This window comes from Clupea harengus, chromosome 12 (genome assembly GCF_900700415.2).
Source record: "Clupea harengus chromosome 12, Ch_v2.0.2, whole genome shotgun sequence".
NCBI classification, from domain to species: Eukaryota; Metazoa; Chordata; class Actinopteri; order Clupeiformes; family Clupeidae; genus Clupea; species Clupea harengus.
In genome coordinates, this window is record NC_045163.1 from 13,923,102 (window position 1) to 13,947,097 (window position 23,996).

The following is a 23,996-nucleotide window of genomic DNA, read 5'->3' on the forward strand; positions in this document are numbered from 1 at the left end:
TGTGTGAGAGAGAGAGAGGGAGAGAGCCCAGAGCTACCACCATCACCACCCCCTGGCACGGTAGCCAAAAGGCTTTATTGTGCGGCGAGCAGTGCTCTAATGCCACTCTCAATACATGCCCAATGTCACCTCTCTGTCACACACTGGTCCTGTATAGATCAGCTGCGCTTCACTTGCCCGTGGGTGATTAAAACATTCTCAAGATCAATACCTTGGCAAAAACAACCGGCGATGTGCTCAGATTAGCGGCTATGGAGTTAATCACTCTCCCTGGTGAGGTCTCTGACTGCATCTCCCCAGGGTGTGTGTGTGTGTCCCAAATCAATTGTGTGTTATTCATTTAGCTGGGCTACAGGCCCTTCCTGGGAAACCAACTAGCAGAATATCATACATAGGGTTTCAGTGGAGGTGCTTGTAATACCTGGGTCCTTAGTCAGGTGAGATGCTTGGATTTGATAACAGGTCAGTTTTTTGCTTTGGCAGGGATTTCCCTGTAAGCATTTGTAACAATGTAACATACATACAAAGAAACCTCTGTGTCTTCGTTGGTCCAGGACTTTATTTAATAGTAATCAAAATTAGCTTAATTTCAAAAACGGATCTGTAATTCAGACAGTGGTTTAGCCTCAAAATGGAAAAGGAGGCAGTGGTAAATTGCAGCTTGAGTGTGTTTCCAAATGGTGGAAGAATGAATTATAGGTTGCAGGCATAACGACTGCTTTAAAAAATACAATGGACAAAACTCAAACTTTTCTTTGACCATCCTCCAACCAATCAACGCACAGCAAGTCGCAGCATGACCAATGACAGCGCTTGTTGACAGAGCTGCGCAGACGTTTGAAGGGCGGTCCTCTTAAAAATTGATTTAGAATCTCGGAATGAGTAAGAACCACAGAGGAACGTTTGCGTGGGTTGCAAAGACAGACCACAAGAAGAGCTCGGTGTGTTATTTTCGTTCTATTCTTACAATTCCTCCGGATACGACCTTGGACGTAGCACAACAGTGTTCTCCTGTGCAAGGAAAGGCACATATTATTATTTTTTCATTTAGATGACGGGAGAGTTCGCCTGGTTTTAGTAAGACCGATAACTTCATGGCTTTGGTAGCTAATGATCGCAGTTGCAAAGTGAACGGCTTGAACAGTTGCAAAACTGGTACCAAAAAAGAAAGGATACTGAGTAAGACGGCCGGTTGTAAGATAAACATGCAGCCAAAAGAAGCGGAGTTTACCATCGAGGGTTTGCCGAAAGCATTTTTACAAAGTTTGAGAACTCTTTTTGACATCCTCGATGATGGGACGCGAGGGTACGTGCACATATCAGAAATTGAAAGTCGGTGGCAGGGCGCAGAGACGCAGGGTTTACCCGCCGGTGTGCTGGAGTGCTTGAGACGGGTTACCCCATCGCACGGCTGCTTGACATTCGAGCGCTTCGTGGCGGGGCTTCGGAACTCCATGCTCAATCCAGAAAATGGTAACATCAATCTTCAGCCTTCTACACAGTCGTCATATTCAACTGGACCGAAGTCGCAGTCCCAGATAAACACTCATAAAACTGGTGCATCCATGGGGTCTCGGAGCTATGAGAGCAAAGTTCGGCCACTTGGACCAAGCAATATGACCAATATGCACCATAACCGTGCGTCCTCTCTCCAAAGCAGACAAAGGTACCCCGAAGACATATACACTACTTCTAGCAAACAAGGGGAACAAACCCATTTCACATCGGCCCCTGCCGCTCAACGGTACGGGACTACCGGCTATGAGAGAACCGGCAGGAGTTTGGAGAGGATTCCCGTCGTCCCAGAAAGCGGCACGTATCGGACCGAGTCAGTTCGAGTTGGTAAAAAGGCACATCATCAAAACCGAATGCGTTCTATTGAATCATTGGCACTCGAATCGCCACAGCTCCAAACACAAGGTAAGTTTGCAATTCAGAAGCTTTCACGAGCCTGCATTTGATATGCTACACTGAAATGATTGAGATGAGTGAAAAAAATATATAGTTATAATAACGTTACATTGTAATGATCCTCAGAGTTATCAGGTTTAGTGATAATAATCAAGGTAATTTTCAGCAAATTAGTAAAAACGAATCAATCAAACAATACACACAAGCAAGCAAGACATGAAAGGGTTTGAAACTAAAAAACAACAAATTATTTTAGAGTCATTGGTCTGACAGATGGGCCATTATGCAGTCACCTCAATTACACAGGCTTTGGTCCACTCAACTGTATAAAACCACAGGTGCTGATAGTGTTTTGAATACCAACTTTCCCTGTGTCTGTCACTGCCTAGGACAGCCATGATTGCTTTCACTGTCCTGTGTGTGTGTGTGTGTGTGTGTGTGTGTGTGTGTGTGTGTGTGTGTGTGTGTTTGGCTGTGCACGTCTGTCTCTTGTCTGTTGTCACTGAAATACACTGCTATCCTTAGTAATAGGATCAGCTGGGTTATTAAGAGGTCAGAGCAACCTCAGGTGCCAGTAGGCACTGTCTGAGTGAAAAGAACACAGACATACGCCTCATTGTTTGTCATCTAATGGTCAGACATACACAGTTGTTACTTTTGCCAACATACAGGCATGAGATATTTTAAGGACGTGGATTATGTCTATTACCACTGGTTAGCAGATTGCATTTTAGGTTCAATGGTCATTACTGGAAAGGAGGAAGTACCATAGTTCACTGACCTGGCTCTCAACAAGTTCATGTTGGTTTTGTCTCAATCGGCTTGATAACCCCTAAGCATGTGCAGTAGTCTTTCAACACAAGTAGTTGACCCTGTGTTTGCCTGAGATAAATGTATGTGTGGGATTGTGAATTGTGTTTGTATATTTGAGCCTGAGCCATGTAATTTCAAGCAAGACAGTTCTGAGAAAAAAAACATTCTCTATAAATATGTTTTCTTTTTGAACACTGAGCTGGAAGATATTGACATCTTGCACTCTTGTTGGTATGGTCTTCCATGGCCTTGGTCTTGTGCTGATATATCTTTGGAGAAGACACCTTTGCGTTGTGTCAGACACCTCTCAAACACAATAGCCAGGAAGAGCCTCACTTAACCTACAGTACCTTCACTTTTAGCTATTATGTGCTATGCCAAGATGCCAAGTAAGTCCTATTAACGGATGAGAGTGTTCAAGTCTCCTTCGTGGAGCTGGAGTGTGGCGGAATGTTTATTGACTGGCTCTGTGTGACTATGTTTGTTTTCGGCACTACGCCAGGGGCAATAGACCAGACTATCTGTCTGCCCTGTACACTGCTGCAGGCCTACAACATGGTAAACCAGTAAAGAGCAACAGATTCGGGCCACACTCATATTACCGCATTGGCCACAGAGATAAATCCCAATATATACTGACCTAATATGATAAGCCCTTTTTGGGTTAATATCGGCCGACGAATAGGTGGACATTTAGCCTATATTCTGTATTCCAGAGTCAAAGATCATGTCTGAAATCCTTTCAGTTTCCAGTTAAGCGTTTAGGCCAGGGTGGTAGTGCACTGAACCTCGTGCCCTCTGGAGATGGGCGGCTCATTAGTTTGGACTGAGTGCAGTGAGGTTTGTAATGTCACAAGCAAATCACTGCTCTGAATCAGCCTGCCCCCTCACATCACACACATTCTTTTTCTCTCTCTCTCTTTCAAGTTTCTGTCCCACTCCCACCCTCCACACTGAGCTCTCACCCCCTCCCTCCATCTTACTTTCTTCCCCTCTTATCTCTCCACTCTCTCTCACTCTCTGTCTTGCTCCCATTCACTCTTTATGTCCTTGGAAAAATTGCCAAACTGTCCACAGCTATAACTCTGACATGGCCAGTTTCCCCTGCGCTGTCAGGATGCGGCAGACTCTGCTCTGGCGCTTACATCACTGGCAGTGGGGCCCAGGCTGTGGATGTGGCTGGCTGGCACTGCCCGGTGATGTAATCCCTCTTGCCCTCTCGCAACTCCCCACCCACAGCGGTCCCCGGGGAGCTGAGCGGATTACACTGCGCTGGTAATTGAGGCATGATCGTGCAATAAAGGCTGGGAGCTTGACTGGTTCTCAAGCCACCTGCCTCAGGGCTATGGGCAACACTCAACCCCTGGACTGTGGGATCCACCCATCCACTCTATCTATCTATCCATCCATCCATCCCTTTGTAGAGAAATACTCCCCAAATTTTTGATCACCATGTCTAACTATTTACCGAGGGAACTGAAATATGACCAATCCAACTGGGATCAGGTAATGCTTAATAATCGAGTGATATGTGTGGCTGTGTGGAAGCAGACAGGGCTGAAATTGAAGGGTAAATATCCCCAAATCTCTTCACAAAGCCCTAAATGTTTGCACACGCCATTTCCTGAATTTATCCTGTAAGTGCTGCATCACGAGTCAAACAGACTCTCTGAATGACCTCTGCCTCATTCCTAGTGGGTGCCTCCAGAAAATGGTTATTTAATAGGCAGCTTTGAGGTATGATAATAATAGAGCGGCAGAAAAGCAGGAGGTGTTGGTGAGTACATCGATACTCTCTTTCTTTCTTTCTTTCTTTCTTTCTTTCACTCTCCCTCTCTCATTCCATCTCTCTCTTCCTCATTCAGGCTCCTCCTCACTAATTCCCTCCTGTCTTTTTAGCTGAGGGATGAGGAGTTAAGCGGAGGAGGCAAGCCAGAGAAAAAGAGCTTGTTGGAGCTTGTTCTCCTCGGCAGGAGACGACCTGAGAGTTTTGAGACATAGACATGAACTCACCTCACTGGATTCACAGAGCAAGATTTTTCTTCTCCTGTCTTTGCGACAGAATGAGGTCATAGGGGAAGCTCTGCCCTCGCCAGGGAGAGAGGAGCGCTCCCGCTTAGATAACTCGATGCAAAATTTAACATGAGCTGAGTGTGGGCTTCCGCTTCCCACCCTCCTTTCACCATCAGCACTGCCAGTCACTGCAAGTCAGTTGTGGCTGTGTTCGATACGTCAGGCTCAGTGGGACTGCCGGGGAGAGACGGCTCATTTGGGAGCTGTTTCAGTGGATGTGTCAGGTCAGCTTTTGGACCAGCATGTTTTATTTTTTTTTGCCAAAGACCGCACTCTCCCAGGCCTCAGGCGCTCCCCTGATCTCTGCTGGGATAGTCTGCTGTCAGCACCACCACAGACCCCACCACAGACCCCACCCTCCCTCCTGCCTGCCTGCTCCTCTGGTCCTGTCTGACAGGCTGCCTGGGTGTGAATGGTGGACATGTGTCACAGACTCTGCCAAGCACAATGCTGCAGGTGTCATTCATAAAATATCAGAGATTCAGCAGTTATTCGTAATGGTGTTATACCTCAATGATTTGGTGCTTGGAAATAGTTATGCTGCTAACGTGAGTGCAGTACTGAGAGAACCGTAAGGTTTCCACCACTGCAGCAGCTATCAGTACATTATGTGATCTTAGAGAGAAACCTGGTTGCTGTGACTGCCCGAGGCCCTGTAATCAGAGAAAAACTAATTATATGGTCTGCTAACATTCAGCAAATATGACAGTGACCTGCCTGTCAACCATGGGTTTTAATCAAGGCAGCATATGTGCTTGGGGGAGAAGGAGGTAGCTAAAGGGAGTGGGTGACATTTTTTTATCTATAAATGTTTGAGGACATTCAAGAGTAGCAGTGGGATGTTGTTCAAGGTGGTGCTCGTTTTCAAATCTCTGAATATGTTTGCCAGTCATAACTGTAGGAGTTAGAATACCTGACTCCCACCAACAGCGAGTCGCCCTGCAAAAGAAAGACACTGTGATAAGAAACGTCTACTCAGTGCTGTTAATTATTTCCTTTACCTTAACATATAGTATCAAGTCTAGCATGTTTCCCTGAGCAGTATTACTGTCGATCGACATTACATTTTTATATGCACAGACCATTACATACTAGAACATCTAAACTAGAGAGTGCAGTGAGCTGAGGTCACCACAGGTCAAACTCCAGTGAAAGGACCAGCCTCAGGGCTATCTCTCACTCTCCACGAGGCCTGATCCCAACCAGGATATGATGAGCTCATTTTTCAGGCCTGCACTCTTTGCTCCCTGCTCTCCTGCTGTAAAGTAAACTAGCTCTGTTTTTTTTCTCATACTTTTCTCCCCCCCTCTACTCCTCCCTTGTTTCTCCTGCTGATAAAAACGCACCCAACCTTCACTCCCGGTATGCAATTGCAGGCACAGAGCCAGCACCTCCAAAGATAGCCTTGAGGATCCGTGGCTCTGACACGAGAATGTAAACCTGCATATCTGGCATAGTTTCCCATCAGCTTTTGACCTCAAGGCATTAAGTGTGTTGCAGAGAAGTGTTGAATTACCAATTAAGGCAGGGCAGATTAATGTCAGAAAGTGACCATGAACTCTTGCTGTGTTTCTTCTTTCTGTGTAAATGTATTTCTCCTGACAGCTGCTCCGTGCAAACAGCACAAATAATATTAGCGTTAACCTGCATAGCCCTTTCTCAAACTGTTATTTCTTCTCATTCTCTGCATTCTGATAGGCAGACCTCTTTATAGGAGAGAGCACTGAGAGCAGAGGGTGTAGCGCCCTCATGTGGTTGTTTGTGTTATAGATGGAAACTGTGCACTATCCTTGTGTTGCTGTTATGTTCACATAACCCCCCCCCCCTCAATACATTCAGCTATTCACTTGAAAATAATAAAGGCCTCATTCGCATTTCTCATCTAGTCTACCATTAAACAGTATAACCTACCATTCTCACAAGATCTATAGCAACAAAGTGCCAATCATTGTATTAGCTTCAGGGAGTGGATGTGCCATTGTTGTTAAGTATCCGGACATTATATTTGCTCAGGTAGCTTTTATGTTAATGCCCCATACTTTACACCTAAAATAGCTCATAAGTGCAAGAATGACTTTAGGCTATTTCCTGTGTGAGGATGTAAAACAAGCCATTGCTGCATTAAAGCAACAGAACAAATCAGTGACTGTTAAAGACCCACACCTGATCATTATGTCAATGACAACATAGCCACCATCCAAGAATAGATGTTTTAAAACCTATTGGCTGTTTCAGTTAATTAATCATATAGGATAAACACTATCTTAATCCATATTTTGAATGTACCATCATTCATCATGTTTTAGGATACCTGGATTTAAACTAAATAAAACACACACACCAGTCTCTTAACCAAAGATATTCATGAAGCTTTACTAAACGAGAATGGTGGAAGTCTGAAACTAACTCTCAAGTGTTCTTGGAAAACCAACTGCTGTGTTGAGAAAATGTGAAATATCAATAGTCATGATGAAAAATTACCAAACAAACACTGTAATCTCTCTTGTGCCCCCCCTTCTCTCCTTTTCGCCTTCTCTCCCTCCCACCCTCCCTCTTGCTCTTTCTGTCTGTCTCTCAGGCCCTGTGGAGACTGCTGGTCTCCCCCGATCGCAGAGTGAGACGACCACAGGCTTCAGTGGCTCCAGACGCCACTGCCGAAGCCGCGATGAACAGAGGAGGCACACCATCACTAATGGAGTCGATTATGGAATGGTATGAATGGAATACCAACTCTCTCTCTCCCTCTCCCCCGCAAATATGCTCTTACAAATGCAGCCATACACACAAGCATACCCTCTCCAGGTCCAACCAGGAAATTACAGAAATTCCTGCTTATTAGGAAGTTTGCAGTGAGAAAAGCCAGCTATCAGCCTCTCCTACTGTTGCTCCATAGGCTGTAGTGTACATAGTGTGTACTTTGTGGAATTGCAGTTTTGGCCTGGTCTGTTGAGCAGTCAGGGAATGTAGTCTGCGTGAGGAGAAGTTTGGATAGAGGAGGGTTTGGATTACACCAGTGTGCTGCACAGACGGTTCTCTCTGTGGTCAATTCACCACTGCCACCCCCCCATGCCCCCCCCCCCACCCCCACCCCTTTTTCAAAAACTCCTCTCTCATTCCCCCTCCCAGTCCTCTCCCACCCCTCTCGCTTGAGCCCTCCCATTGCCCACTCCCCTTTTTCGTTCAGCACTCATTTCTCTCTCTTTCTGCCTCTCTCTTTCATTCTCTCTCTCTCTCTCTCTCTCTCTCTCTCTCTCGCTTGTTCACTCACACCCTCTCCCCCCTCTTCTCTCCCTGACTCTCATTTTCTGCCGACCCTGCTCCCCTCACAGACTGTCTCTCTCTATCTCTCCGCTCTCCCTCCCTCCCTCTCTCTCTCTATCTCTGTCTTTCTCTCTCTCCCTTGTCGTCCTCCTGTCCGTCTCTCTCTGGCATCTCCGTGAGTAGACCTAGCGGGGCTCACCGTGCCCCCCTCCCCTTCCCCCCTTCCCTCCCTTCTCCTCCTCCTCTGACCACGTCCTGTCCTCATGGTTATGAACCGGGTTGGACCCAGGGGCCTGAAAGCAGGGGATTCGCTTGGCCCACCCGGCCCAGCCTGGACGGCCGTCTGGGCAGCCTACACCACCGTCTTCATCCCCCTGAGCTCCAGCCTGTACAGCAGCAAGGCTCTTCACTTTTTCCTCTGGGTGAGTGGAATGGAAACTTTGTGGAGAGAGGCCAAGAGTGTGTGAGTGTTTGAGAGAGAGAGAGAGAGAGAGAGAGAGAGAGAGAGAGAGAGAGAGAGAGAGAGAGAGAGAGAGAGAGAGAGAGAGAGAGAGAGAGAGAGAGAAATAGAGATAGACTACCTAAGAGATAGAGTTTGAACAGAACAGGGACAGAGAGAGCATAGAGGAGTCTGAAAGGAAAGAGATGGAGAAGGACAGAGAGAAAGAGATGGAGAAGGATAGAGAGAGGGTGAGAGTGAGAGCAAAGTGGGAGCAAAGAAGAGGAATAAAGAAGGACCGACTCATCTGTCTGTGTGGGAGTGTTTGATTTCCGGCCACTGAATGAGATTTTGTCATTTTGCAATGTGGTGCTGGGCACAGATTCAGTCGAGTTGCTGTCAGACTGTTCATCACTGGTGATTTGTGTACAGCTGATATGCTCAGCTAAGTTTCAGGGCAGATATGTGGAGTGATGACCCTATCTTGGAACACATGCCAGCTGTTTTATTCTCAGACAGCTGTCGCGTTATGTAGTGAATGATTTCCCTGATGATTAATCTAGATTTCTGAGACTGAAAGTACCACTTGTAGGACTCAAGAAGCCTCTATGACCAGTCATGTTGAACATGTTCTTCCCTTTAAACTGTGATGATGTCTGTCTAGTCACGTCATTGTTGTGTGTGTTCTAACTCCTCTGTGTCACTTTGACTGTGGCAGTGGTCCTGTCAGGGAAGCATCCCTTTGGGCTGTTGAGCTCTGTATTTTACCCCCCACCCCCTCCACCCGCCCCCTGTGCTCTTTAGAAAGAGGATTTACCCTCGTTGTGGCCCACCACACAAACACACAGCCTGACATTGGGTCATGCTTCATTCCAGCCAGCACAAAAGCCTGCCCCCACCCCCTCTTTTTCTCTTTCGCTAATTTCTCTCTCTCTCTTTCTCTCTTTACATCTCTCTCACTATCAGGCTCTCTCACTTGTTTCTCCTCTGTGTTTGGCCCGCTCCCATTCAAGCAAAGCGGCCGCTGAAAAGGGGGGAAATGTGTTTAGTATGCACTAGGACGGGTCATGATGAGACTGCGCAGGTTGAGTCCCCGCTGCTCTGCAAACACACTGAGCTCATCCACTTAGCCAGCTAGCACTCCAAGAGCGTGTGTGTGTGTGTGTGCGTGTGCGTGTGCGTGTGTGAGAGAGAGAGCCAGACCAGCGCACAGACCTAACCTCTTTCCCAACCCTTGAAATGAGTTTGGTAAGTATGTCTTAACTGTGTCAGCCTTTTGGTGTCTCCTTGGTGTCTCCCCTCACTCACAAGGCAGCTGAAGCTGATCACATGAAAAAGGAGAGATGGCTTGTAACACGGCACTGAGTGCTTTATTGCCAGGAGACTGCAAGGAGCCGTGGAAGTGTCTCTCAAACCAAATATGGTCCTCAGTGAGGTTGGATTCCAATAGACAACATGATCCAACTCCTGCCTTTCAGCATGGTTGTCATGCCTCTTTTAGACAAAATACCCCATGGCCAAATAGGCTAGCACTGGTATCCAGTCTCAAGAATGTGCCCTTATGCAAATGAGGAGGGGAATGAGGCCTGGTAGTCAAGCACATATGGCTTAGTTGATTCTTGTCAGTTATTCCAGTCCGATGCATCTTATTTTGTTGGCCCCAACAAGGACCTTCTGAGCACCAAAAAAGCAGAGCTACGTCACAGGAATAGCTAACCATAATGAAGTTGTTGTGTGTTGGGTAAGGAGGCAGTGGCAAGGATTGTTCCCTGCTTCCTGTATGGCAATTCAACTCATTTGAACTTTGCAGTGTTCCTCTTGCATGCTACTTCAGATTCCAACATTACAGCTTCCATTCCAGGAAGTATAAGCACTAGTAAATGTAAACTTGCTATGTGATGACCTTTGGCTAAAAATAACTCCTACATTTGAAGCTTGACTGAGGTCAAATGATAGCATAACTAAATAAACAAAATGGTTTTAAACGTAACAGGCAGAGTACTTTAAGTGAATTTTAAGAGCACTTCAAAAAGAGCTGTAAGAGTAAGTGTCGTCATATACAAATAATAACATTGTACGTTGCATTTAATGACACCCTGTGAATTTTACGTGCACTGGAAAAACTGGAAAATCAATGCTTGTGTGTCATGTTCTCCATCACAGCTGAAGCAGATGAAGGAACTGGAGCAGGAGAAGGACTCTCTGTTGGCAGGGCTGGAGGTGGTGGAACGCGCCCGCGAGTGGTACCAGGCTCAGATCCACAGCGTCACCGAGAGACAGAGACTGGTCGGCCAAAGCAGCCTCTGCACGGTACGTGCCAGAGACAGCGATGGCCTGGAAGCGGATGGGAGTAGAGCCAGTTCGCGAAAGCTTGTCACCCCTCCCCTAGTGCCAACTCTTTTTGCCACCCTGATACCCTGCTGTTGCCTTCCCTCATATTTAATTGGAGAGCAATCAGCCTCAGCCACTTGCTTCAGTGTTGATTTTCAGAACACAATGCATCTTTCTCTCACATTGTCATAGTCTGGCAGAATCAGGCTAATTATAAGCGCTAGTGTCATAGTCAAGTCAGTGAGCTTCAAATCTCAGTTGTGTGCTGAATAGTCCTCCTGACATTGTAATTAATGCTATCAATCAGATATCCTGCCATGTCCACATCCCTAATGTTCACAGATGAATAGTCAAACACACTAGAACTTTCTCTTTGGTCTTCCCTGTGCATTAATCGCATGGTATTGTAAACTGAAACAAGTTATGAAACATTTATATGTGGCATTTAAGGATAACTTGTGAAAAATCTGTACCAGTTATGTGAAGCTAAAGTGATTTTCAAGCTTTTCTCCCTTTCCAGGATTTCTTGACAGAATCCAGTCAAAGTCGAATGAATGTCCTCCTTCCCAAACTACAGGAAGTCAACCGCTGCCTTAATGACCTCTTATCCTGCTCGGGAATGGTTAGTTCCTTAAGCATCCTCTCATCACGATCGCAATATCCATACTTTGCCTTGACTTTCCAATAGTTAATATTAGCCTGGTGATCCAGTTCAGTTGCAAAAATGCATGCCATCATGATCTAAATCCCAGGGAAGATTTTTCACAGACAGCATATATTAGCAGCAAAAGTACACATTAGCACAATACCCAATAGCACTGAATTGAAGACATCAAATGGTTAGCTCAGCAACTAACTGCCATCTAAGTGTTGGATGGGGTGTCTGCCATAACAGCAAAAACTCCCAGGCAAACCAGCTTAGCCTCATGGCGCTAGCATTGTAAACTAGTTGAGTCGCCCAGCCGTTAGGAATTCAGAGGTAATTGACCGGGATGCTGGCTTGCTGTGTTAGGCTTTTATTCCAGCTCAACGGGTGGGTGAACATTCAACCCAGAAATCGGGAATGTCAAAAGTATCAATCCAAAAGAGCTTGATATTGCCTCGAAAAAATCACAAACTATCATTTTATAACTGCTAAACGTAATAACTATATCTCTTCAACTAAATTAATAAATACATTTCTTCAACTGAGTGAGCCTTCATTGAAAGACTGACCATAATCAAAATGAAATATTCAACTGAATGAGCATTTATTCAAAGGCTGGTCATAATCAATAACAACTGGTAATAACATCTATTCTTACCGTTGACATCCTTCCCTTCCCCATCTCCATTTTTCTGTCTTTCCTTTCCCCTTTCTCTCTCTCTCTCGCTCTCTCTCTCTCTTCCAGCAGCAGTCCTTCTCCCCCACTGCACAGCCCCCCACCATCTCCCCCAGTGCCCAGTCCTCTGCCACAGCTGCCCCACAGGCAGTCCAGAGACTGAAGGACCAGAACCGGCTCCTCACACAGGTACCGTCACTAAGGCCTTCCAGGAACTAAACACGCTCCGGTTTCTTCATACCTATGACATTGTTCCAGTGTTACACTGGCTATATTTACAAATAAATCTGTGTGGGTGTCACTATTTTGGTCTGCATTAGTCTGTAATGGATAATAGTGGCTTATGCCTCCAGTGGACTGATTCTGAATGTAAATGTGATATAAAAGATTGAATTTTCAAGGACACCTTTTGTATGAGAGGAATTCCCAAATGATTGATACTTATGTCAGGGCTTGTTTCTATCCTTAAGGAAATTTCCCTTGTCCAGCAAATACAATCACAACCCTCCCCTCTTCTCTCTCTCTCTCTCGCCTCCTTTCCTCTTTGTGCCCTCCTAGGAGGTAACTGAGAAGAGCGAGCGCATCACCCAGCTGGAGCAGGAGAAGTCAGCCCTCATCAAGCAGCTCTTCGAGGCCCGCGCCAGAAGCACCCACGACAGTAGCACCATGGACTCCACCTTCATCTGAGATCCCCAGCGACTTACCACGACCACGACCACATTCATCCCTCAAGCCAAGGCATGCCTCGGGCACAGACGGCTGGCAACAGTACGCAATTAAAGAAAACTCTCGGTGGTTCGGACAGTCACCTGGATTCTATCAGTTTACAACCACTTCATGCAAGACCGTTAACCTGGACTTTGTTGCTGTCTGAACCATCTGAGTAAACAAACTGACACAGCTAAGGAATCCTAGCTAAATCAGCGGAGCTGTGTGATTTGATTCTCCATCATGATGTGACTTTGATAATCAGGCTCTACTTAAAAGTTCACTCCACGGTTCTCCTTGTCCAATGAGTAATAATTAAAAAAAAGATCACATGAACGTGGAGGCAGATGCTAAGGATATGCAGAACCTAGGATGGGTTCAACCATTACGTCATCACATCAAGTTGGCCAGGACCCTACAGCCTTTATCATTTTCCTTCAACCATATGGGGTTTTGAGACCTTTTCTTTGCATTGAGCTCTTTCTAAAGATTCATTTTCTGCACACTAGTCACCGAAAGACACTGTAGAGGCAGCTCTCTCTCTCTCTCTAGGGAAGAGTTTTGGGATGGATGGAGGAAGATTTCTTGGGCAATCAGTCCAATCAGCTTGTGAGTTTGTTTTGAGTGAGCAGGTTTTTGCAGGACTGGTTGTAAGTGTGTAGTGGATTTGTTGTTAAATGTTGCGTAGTGTGTTAAGAGAGGTTTCAGAGAATAGGCATACTGATGATCCAGACATCCAAGTGTACCAAAAAAACATCAAACGCATTCCCCAGTATTTGTTAAGGACCATATTGATAAACTGTTAGGGGGTTGAATCCACATTTTTTTTTTTATTATTGGTTGCTCTTGCCAATGAAATGAGACATAGTTTAGACACGATTTGCCAACTTGTAATGATATCGTAGGCGTGAGACAAATACTCAGTTTTGACGTTTAAGTTCGACCAAACCCTATCATGCCAAGGATGTAGCTGGACCAAGGGAAGGAGAAGAGTTACCTTGAGGAGGAGACTTTAGAGAAGGTGAAATGGAGCTCACTGAATGTATTCTGATGGGATCGGTGAAGACTGCTAATGCGAGAGAAGGGAACAGAGTCAGTCCTCGATGGATGGAGTACAGTTCAGTAACAACAAAATGACAAAAAAAAGTGCAGAGGTCTTTGATTATAACCCATATAAATATTGATATCTAAAGGCCATTGTTATGGCATCCATCCTAAGTGTAATCCAGAAGCTTACAGGCCACAGCCAGCCTCATTGTTTTCCTGCTGTATTTTGGCTGCTATCAGTGGCTCCTCCTGTTTGTAATGGTTTCTAGTGCAGATGAAGCGCTGCTTTCCCTGTTCCTGTTGCGGGTGGTCCTAGAGCTGTTCACTCCTATGGACTCTGCTATGGTGTCCTCTTAGGCACTCTCTCTCTCATTCATGTCCTTCTCTCTCTTGATTCCACTTCTCTCTCTGTCTTTCTGTTCAGTCTCTACCTAAGTCTACCTCTTTTTTGCCATCTTTCTCTTTTCAGTTTCAGCTGGTCCTCTCGGTTGTGCAAATAAATGCAGGTGTGTTCCTTTGCCGAGCACATCTGGCCATTTCCTCTCGTATGAAAACGCAAGGCTTGATCATCAGCATGACAGATTCTTCGGTAGAAAGACCTTCTGCCTGGAGTTTTGTATTAAGGAACGTGTTTTATGGAGGTTATTGCTGTTGTGCCTTTGAACAAGACGGTCAACCTAACTCACTTCAGCCACCGTGAAGCAGTAAGCATGCGCTTCATGTCATGGGAAGGAACATCTCAAAGAGGTGTGTGTAGGGGGTGTATTCCTATCTGTATTTTAAAGGTGCAGTATGTAGTATTTGGTGACAAACTATACAAATGCTTCTTTATTATGTAACTCCAAAGGCATAACTAAAACTAATTGTTATGATATTATTCCAGCACATTTCACTCCTGTAGTTTTACTTGCAAAAATGTAAACAAATTTAAAAACAAATGCAGGGTAAAATGTCCTTTCACAATAGCTTTTACTGGTTACAGTAAAGAGAGGTATTTCTATTTTTGAACTATTACTACAAGATAAACTGTTAATATGTTTGTGTATGCGGGAGACTAAAAAAACAGGGTATATGACCTTCAAATCAAGAGCCGATGAATGTGTGTTGAATATAACTTCATATTTCCCATGTTTTAATTTTGCTTTTGAATGCCAGTTTACAAAACATGATCTCCTTATGTTTACTGGATATATTACACATAAATATAGTCCTAAACTTATAGTTAATATGTAAGTATAGCCTATTTTGCTTTCGGCCCACCACATAAATCACAACATTCATCCCGTAAGGCCTTATTCTGGGCTCGGTTCTTGATGGAACCCTCCAACTAAAGATAAGAACTTTGGAAAGAATGAGAGAATGGAACTAGTGATGTGTGTTCCAGCATCCTTTCAAGTTTTGTCTGTGGATGACTAAAAGAGACTTCCTGAAGGTAGGTTCAAAGGTAGCCGATTGAAATTAAGTTTGATTTTATTGATTTATATGAATTTATACTCATTGGCATCACCATGTTTTATGTCAATATATTAGAGAAAATCTGGTTTAATGTTTTTTTTTTCACGCTTCTCGTTCTTAGAGATGTGTACGAATGAGGATCAGTGTGCGAGTTTATGTGTGGATGATTGTGTGTGTGTGTGTGTGTGTTGTGGAGAGGCAGAACTTCACTGGTTTGTTGCCTGGGTAAAGTTACATGAAAGAATCTTCCTCCTTCCTCCTCTCTTCTCTTGTAAAAATGCTTTTGCTTGCTTTTGAGTGTAAATAACATTAAAACATTGTATAGCACTAAGAAACTCACTCTCTTGTACTCCATTCATTTTTGACTGAGACTGGATCCAGATCTTTCTCTGTCATGCCATACCAGTTACATGTCATTGAAAGTTAGTTTGAGAAATTACACCGCAATTACAGCGGTAGTGCTTTATAGTATTAAAACCCCAACTAAGATTTTGCCATATATAAAATGAGATATGACTTACCCACTAATCACACTAATTGGTTTATTTTTTTTATCTGCAACTAGTTTAATTTAGCCTAATTTAATGATTAAATTGTTGAGGACAATTCAGATGCTGAATTGATTTGACATGTGACTGACTCCCATAGGCACTGATGGGGCATGACTCAGTGTAGTTCATGGGAGGTCAGTCCAATTACTGTCCAGCTCCAAATGTATTCACTCTGATCAGATTATAATGGCTCACCAAAAGAGCTATAATAGGGTCAGTGATTTTTGGCTTGGTATCTAAACACACTCTTTCAATTCTGTTGTGCTTCTCTCTCTCTCTCTCTCTCTCTCTCTCTCTCTCTCTCTCTCTCTCTCTCTCTCTCTCTCTCTGCACCCTGCCCCTCCCCCTCTGGGAAGTTAAAAGTAGGAGTGGAAAATGTCTCTTGCATGTTGTCTGTGCCAGGTTATTAAAGCATGTAATCTTCCTGAATAAAAACAGACCAAACCAAAACAACACAGATGCTCCAAACCCCTGGAAGAATGGTGACACTCTTTGGAAGACAAGAGCAGCTAAACTGCCTCAAACAAACTAGTCTTGGCACAATCTCTTTTACAATTATGTACTGACCACAAGTGCAGAGTTACAACCCCTTCATTTGACTTCCCCCTTTGACAAACCTCCCATTTTGAGTTCTAAGTGTGCTTTCTCTGTGTAAGAAAGCACATATCACACTCATGTAGCATAACCCATTTAAGGGAATATGTCTGAACGTTTACATATGAGCTGGCTAACTAAAGTAGTTGCTTGAATTCTGAACATTTACATATGAGCTGGCTAACTAAAGTAGTTGCTTGAATTCTGAACGTTTACATATGAGCTGACTAACTAAAGGAGTTGCTTGCCACCCTGCGGTCATGAATTCAGGTTCTCTTCCTCAGACAATACACCCACAACCATTAACATGAATGAAAATTTGTATCTTCACCGTAACTATGTGGAATACAAAAATGAACTGGGGGCAAACCCAATGACCTTATAAATGACCGTATGAGCTAAGACTACATGCAACCCTTCAAGGGACATAGCTGTGTGTGTTCAGAAACTGTAGTGTGTTGTGGAATATAAAAATATTGTGCTGCATAGATTCACTGTAGGCTTTCCATCTGGATGACACGATGGCTGTACACTGACTGGGAGAGCACACATCTCTGGCTTGTTGCTGTAGGATCTCTTGGTCACATGATGGTGTTGTGTTGTGGGGTGAAGCATGGTCTTCGGGTGCTGAATGTATCACTCCACTGTGAGTCGCACCTAATAGGGGCAGAAAGAGCCTGGTGTTAGTCTGAGTCTGCCACACTAGCTCAGCTTTAAAGCTCTGATGCACTGCACTATACATTTGAAATAAAGTACATTTTAATATATTGAACTGAATTTAAAGTACATTGTTTTTTTATACAGTTTTGGATGCAAATTTATTAGAAAGACAGGATGACAAAAATGGAAATCAGAACCCTTACAATGATGCCTACATATCTGAGTACAGCTTCTCAGGATTTACTAACTATGAAAGAGACATATTCCGTCAAAATACTGAAGCTAAGGTCAGAGCATTCTCTGAAAGGTTTGTGCCGTCGTGGGAAATGTAAACAGCTTTGGTATGACTGCACCTCTATTATGTCCATTTATGACTATGCAGCTGGACTCATCTTGCTCTCTGAGAAACCTTCAAATTGTTTGAGGAAATTTAGCTTTTAAGTGTCTGGTCTGGGTGTCTGTGGATTTAGTAGGTGCCACTGGATGGACTAATCAAATGCCATGTAAATATATCATGATGAACCTTTTCCACATATTCACAACATTATGACATTCTGGAGAGGCAACACCTCTGACAAACACAACTATAACACAACACAAGTCATATCTGGGGTAGCTACAGCTACAGAAAGGTTTTTAGTTTTGCATATTGTCAGCATATTACTTACACTCCTTTCACACTCCAGGCAAAGTAACCAATGTATACTCTCTCTCTTCATCTCACTTGCTCTATTCCCTAAAGTATTTTTTCATTATGAAAAGAGGTTTCCTTTATCATTATCATGTGTAATACTGTGCTTAAAAGTTGCTCAGACATACCGTATGTTGATTGAATCTTTTGTAGGCTGTTTGTTTACTAGCACTTGGGAAAACTATTTGTAAATAGGTAACACTGAAAAATAATTATGATACTTGAAATGATTAATTAATTCACAGCTGGACAGATTCTTTGCTATAAATATTTTGATTGATATGTCCTAAAAGCTAATATTTTTGGATAACTTTGCTTTTAGACTTTCCCCTCACAAACAGTGGTATGGGGTGTGTTTTTCAGAATGGCCTTTTCAGCACAGCCTGGGCGGACTATGCCGAAAGGTCAACGGGGTGTGATGAGGGTCAAACAGAACACAAACATGGACAAGTCAGAATGATACAATTACCAATAGAAGCAGAAAGGCCAGGGCAGCCACGCCTCAAAACCCTTTTGTTTTCGGCCACCAAAGGGACAACAGAAAAGGATGGGCAACAATGACACTGTATCCTCGTGTAAGTAATAACAAGTTGTTGCACTGAATCAAAGAAATTAACTGCACGACTATTGCATCAGTTGTTTACGACTACATTTCCAACATGCAGCGCAGCACGTTGCATCATTGCCAATCATGTAAATGATGTTCTCAAAAGAAACACACAAATTAGTCTAGAAAAACACCCAAATACCAACATTTAAATGAAATGTAAAAGTTAAATGTATGTTGTAATGAATGTGCTCAAATATTAATTTGTCTTCTTGTGAAATAAGGGAGAATTTGTTTTATTGGGTATTATTAATGGGGTAATGGCGGCCTTTGAAACATCAGTAACCTACCCATTGTGGTGAGTTGTGATTGGATGATGTCTGCATCCCAATGGTGTTGGATCACCTGGGCTCCTTCTGTGCGGTGCACCTCACATGGTGGTTGGGGGTTCATTTTATACTTTCCCCTCCATGCACATACAAGATCAGTGCATTTCTAACAACGGTGATCATCCCCACGCTTTGTTGAGACAAAGCAGAATAGAGTCTGTTCAGGATTCTGTTCAGGAGTCTGTTCAGGCGGAAAAGGTAAGGAAATAATAACATTTATTAAACCAAATCACAGTTTTGTGTAATAAATAAATCAGGAGTCATCTATGTTTCTACAAAATCATATCTTCTAATGGAATGTCAGACTTTTTCCCATGTATTATTTTTCTGCAGTGTTACTGGTAATCATTATAACCTAGATGTGACTTACTTTTTCCCCAACAGACCTCTGAGCTCCGCTGTGATGGCTATGATGGTCCTCTACATCAACTCTTCTGTGCTCCACATCCAAATGCTGACCAACACCACCCCAGCTCAACAGACTGTCTTTGAGAGCTGTAAGGATATGCCTGCCGGATTCTTGTTTTACCTCGGTCTGCAGTTCATCAACCTGCTCCTGGGCATCCCGGCCAACGTCATGGTACTCTGGCTCATCCGCAAGAACAAGGGGGACTCCTCCACGTCGGACATCTTCATTATGCAGTTGGCTATGCTGGACATTTTATTCTGCTTGATGCCCCCCCTGGAGCTGGTCAACCTCATGTACCTGGCCACTGGCCACATCTGGTCCACTCTGAGTTTCATTTACGGCGTCAAGGACTGCTCTCTGCTCTTCCTCTCCTGCATCTGCCTGGACCGCTACATGGCCGTGCGCCACCCCATCGTCTTTGCGGAGCTGAAGGACCGCTGGCACCGCAAGGCCTGTGCTCTCGTCATGTGGACTCTCACGTTGGCCTACGCCGTGACCAGGTGCGTGGACACTGTGCCCAACTTTGAAAAGATCTTCATCGTCATGATCCTGGCCACCTTCGCCTTCATGGTCTTCTGCAACATCTCCATCCTCTGGGCTCTCAGCCAATCAGGGCCCGGGCGCGACGAGATGCACCCGGTCAAGAAAAGGGCCTTCAAGATGGTGCTCATCATCCTGGCCATCATTGTCTTCAACTACCTGCCACCAGTCGCCCTGTTCCCCTTTAAGCAGTACTTTGTGCCCGACGTGTTCCGCTGCTACATCCACTACTTTGCGTTCGGCTTCATGGACATCAGCAGCAGCATCCAGCCCATGCTCTACCTCTCCAAGCTGAATGCCTCCCTGTGTAAATGCAAAGGCTCCTGCTGTGGGAGCAAAGCTGCACAGGAGGTGAGCACTTGAAAAAAAAAAAAAAAAACACAGGATAAAATGTTCTGTTTCAAAGTTAATTTCTGAATGGACATGAGAAAAGCATTTGCATAAGTTTAATTCAGGCAATGTTTGGGTAAATTTGGCAATACCACCCTGTTTTCTGTGAGTATCAGTACCAGTGAGCTGGTATACTTATCCATCTTGCTTTGACCATTTTGCGCTTGCACATAATTTGTTTGGGTGGAACTATGTATATATATATATATATATACTTGCCTAAATGCTTTTTGTAGAATAAATAATGACTGGATGATCTTCATACAGATTTTAGATTTATATCTTATATATATTGTTTACACATATACTGTCTCATATACAGTATTTGTACACAAAAAAACATATTTGTTAAAAACGAAATGATATGCCTACATTTTTATTTTTCATTTCATTTTCATTACCTGCCTGCTCAGTAAGTGCAAGAAAGTAACAAAATATATCAATGAGTCTATAGTAGAAACATCAGTTACTGCAGTAGGTCTACCTCTATAAAGTCAAAGTTGATGACATATAAATGAAAACAAATGTTAATGAATATAACTTTAAAAAATAATGTCATTCATTCACATCCATTTTGCACAAGTTGAAGTGTATCATCATTCTAAACTAAATGAGTATATCAATAAAATCTTTATCACATTTGAAAGTGTTCTACTTTGTGTATAACGGTTAGGGTGTTTACGTTGCTTCTGCTAAACTACAATGTGTACTGTTACATTAACGCTAACGCTAACCATAACTGGGTTAAGGATTCAGTAATAGACAGAGACAAAGATGAATTAGCATAGAACAATTCAATATTTATACACAAGTGTGGGCTGCAAAAAGTCTCTTTACTGGTGCTCACTGAGCTCTGGGAAATCTGCCCATACAATTACAAAATGTCTGACTACGGTGTTAGTTTGAATATCACATCAATCCCAATAATAACGGAAGTAGGCTACCCTTTAGCCTAACAGTTATTATTAATAAATATTTAAATATAGTCCTAGCAGGCAGATAGATGTGCTACTCAGCTGTTACCTGTGATACATTTATACGTATTTGCTATCATAACAGCAAGAATCAAAATAATGTCTTTTAGCATACTAAAACAGATAATACGATATATTATACCAATGAACGCTCTCTGAAGGTCTCAGCAACACACACATGCATACACACGCGCGTACACACACACACACACTGCAACTGTAGCCTCATTCCTTTTGATCTTTCCCGAGAAGTGACGAGCAGGTCAAAATGAAAATGGGGCATACCAAATAAAAAAAAGTCGATGTTAATGCAGCGCCACCTATATATGGATACTATCTCGCATGGCCTTTTATGGTATTTTATGCATCAGCAGGTTGAACAGGTGAACTCCGTGCTTTGGGACTGAGCTTGTGCAGTAAGGGTTACTAGGTGATAGCGACTGTGGAAGCTGAGTTTATTCCTGGATTCGTGTGAGTTATTAGGCCTAAATGTGATATGAATTGAAATGGTTCTGTATTATTGTGACTCAAGAGACCTACGTGTGATTCTTGATAACGTTGGAGAACCGGTACATATGTAACACTTTTTGGTGTCTGTTTCACTCGGTTTGCACAAAGACGACAGATATAATAGTCCAGGCAAAGTAGCGTTTTACGACAGACTAATTGAAATAATGATAATTTCTTTGAGGTGTCCAGAACAACATACTAAAAGTCCTAAGAAATCCTAGTTGAGGAAATATGTTTAATTCTCATCAATCCGAGATGTGTGCTAATAATGCCAGGCAACAATACACCCCAAAAATGTATTTTTTTCCCTTTACTCCTATCAAAATTAAACTTTACACAATGAAAGGACCCATGAAAAGTATTTTTTTTGTATTACAAGTTTCTTTGAAAATTAATTTGAATATGCAAATGAACTATAGGCTAATCAAATATGCCCAAAATACACCCAAATAGGCTTGATTTTTTCCTTTACTCCTACCACAATAAAACTTTACATAGTAAAAGTATACATGAAAAGTAACTTTTTTTGTATTACAAGTTTCTTTTGAAATTAATTTGAATATGCACATGAGCTCCACACTTATTGAATATGTCCTAATTTGCATAGGCAGTAACACCATTCAAATGTATGACAATGACAAATACATGGTACTACCAAGCCAGGCAGTTTTCAGGTTAGAGGCCAGTCTAAAAGCAGCATTGCCATCACCCATTGGCAGTAGGATGATTGGATGAAGATTGGGCCGATGTATTTGTCATACATATGAATGGTGAATTACATTTTCATGGGTACTTTCATTGTAAAAATGATCTATGCTGAAAAACATTCTTTTACAATTAGTTCTATTTTTGGCTCCAAAATTAGTTACTTTGCCTGGACTATAAGAGCTGTGGAAGTTCGAGTACAAAGGAGTCATACAACTACTTTCAGCAAGCTGAATAAGAATAAAACAACAACTGATAGTTTGTTATTAGGCCTACCCAACAACTGGAGGTTGAAGAAGATCATCTGCGTAGTTCTATTATGTTTGTCTGACAGTGTTTATGATACGTGGATGATACGTGGCATAGCCTTGACAACTCGTTTCCAGTTTTGTTTGGTGTCCGTAACTCAGTAGAATATACGCAATATGCCCTCTAGTGTTCAACGTCAGGAAATGCATTTCTTTACGGGCGGCCTCAAAGGGGGTGCCTTGGATGTTTCTGAAGATGCTGCCAATACCGACGTAGCAATTACAATAAACAAAAGCCTTTAACTCTCACTCATGTTGGTGTCCTTATGGAATTAATGCAACGGTGAAGCAGCCTCTATTTACATGTCAAATCATCACCAATAGAGCGGAGGGAAATCACAGTGGTAGAATGGGAGGGAGATAAAGTTTTCATATCAAACTGGTGAAGGCGATATGTATTTCTTCTTCTTTCTTATTACGTTTTGTTGATAGTGAAAGCCAATTACACACTTTTAGTTATAAACAGGAAAAGATGGCATTTCTTGTGCTCCAAGCTGAATGCCTCCCTGTGTAAATGCAAAGGCTCCTGCTGTGGGAGCAAAGCTGCACAGGAGGTGAGCACTTGAAATAAAAAAAGGTTAAGATAGTTCTGTTTCAAAGTTGGATAAGAGAAGAGCATGTGCATAACTTTATTTCAAGCAATGTTTGGGTACATTTGGCAATAGGCTACCACCCTGTGGTCTGTGAGTACATTTCAGTGACCTGGTATCCTGTTGGCGCAGAGGGGTATTTTTGACAAGTTCCACCTATTTTTCACCGTTTCATTTAAAACTTGAATATCTATGGTTCTACACAATGCATTATAACCATTCACTTAAATTACACTCGGGTCATCAACTGCAATTAGTTAAAGTTTTTTATTATGTCATTTTAGTTTACATCTCAGAGAAGCAAAAGTAAAACATCTGTCAGAAAATAACATATTTTTTTAAGTTTCAGTGTAGAACTGGGTTTTGAACGTCCGAGCACACTAACATTGACATTTCCTGATCCAACAACATCTTGACAGCGTGTGTACAACTTTTTAAGCAGATCGACAAAGGTTTACAAGTATTACACCTCAGTTTCCATATGGTGTCTTTAGACGTTGCCAAGTGTCGATAACCTATCCAATATCATCAAATACAAAAACAAATACCCGTCACTGAATATCAAGCATTCAAACTTTTTTCTTGCCTGCAGCAAACCATTTTAATTCATTTCAGTGTAATATATTGTATTTTCCTGTGAGAATATATATGATGGTCTATAGCCACAGTGAAGAGAATTATAAGGTAGGTGTTGTGGAGACTATGTTGTCTGGTAAGAAATGCTTAGAAGCCACTGTGGTGCATCAGATTAAAATGCCTGAGATGATGTACAATCCAA

General features: G+C 43.0%; 1 protein-coding gene across 2 annotated transcripts; it reads left to right on the forward strand.

Moving 5' to 3' along the window:
- The first annotated feature begins 861 nt into the window (after window positions 1-861).
- On the forward strand, window positions 862-15,699 carry sapcd2 (suppressor APC domain containing 2). Of its 2 annotated transcripts, none has more exons than XM_031577649.2 (6): window positions 862-1,920; window positions 7,376-7,509; window positions 10,661-10,807; window positions 11,349-11,450; window positions 12,223-12,339; window positions 12,709-15,699. In XM_031577649.2, the coding sequence occupies exons 1-6, from the start codon at window positions 1,095-1,097 to the stop codon at window positions 12,835-12,837; spliced, it is 1,455 nt and encodes a 484-aa protein (XP_031433509.1). In that variant the 5' UTR covers window positions 862-1,094; the 3' UTR covers window positions 12,838-15,699. The 2 variants fall into 2 exon arrangements, with proteins under 2 accessions (XP_031433509.1, XP_031433508.1); XM_031577648.2 differs by having other exon boundaries at window positions 863-1,920; window positions 12,220-12,339.
- Window positions 15,700-23,996: the final 8,297 nt, after the last annotated feature.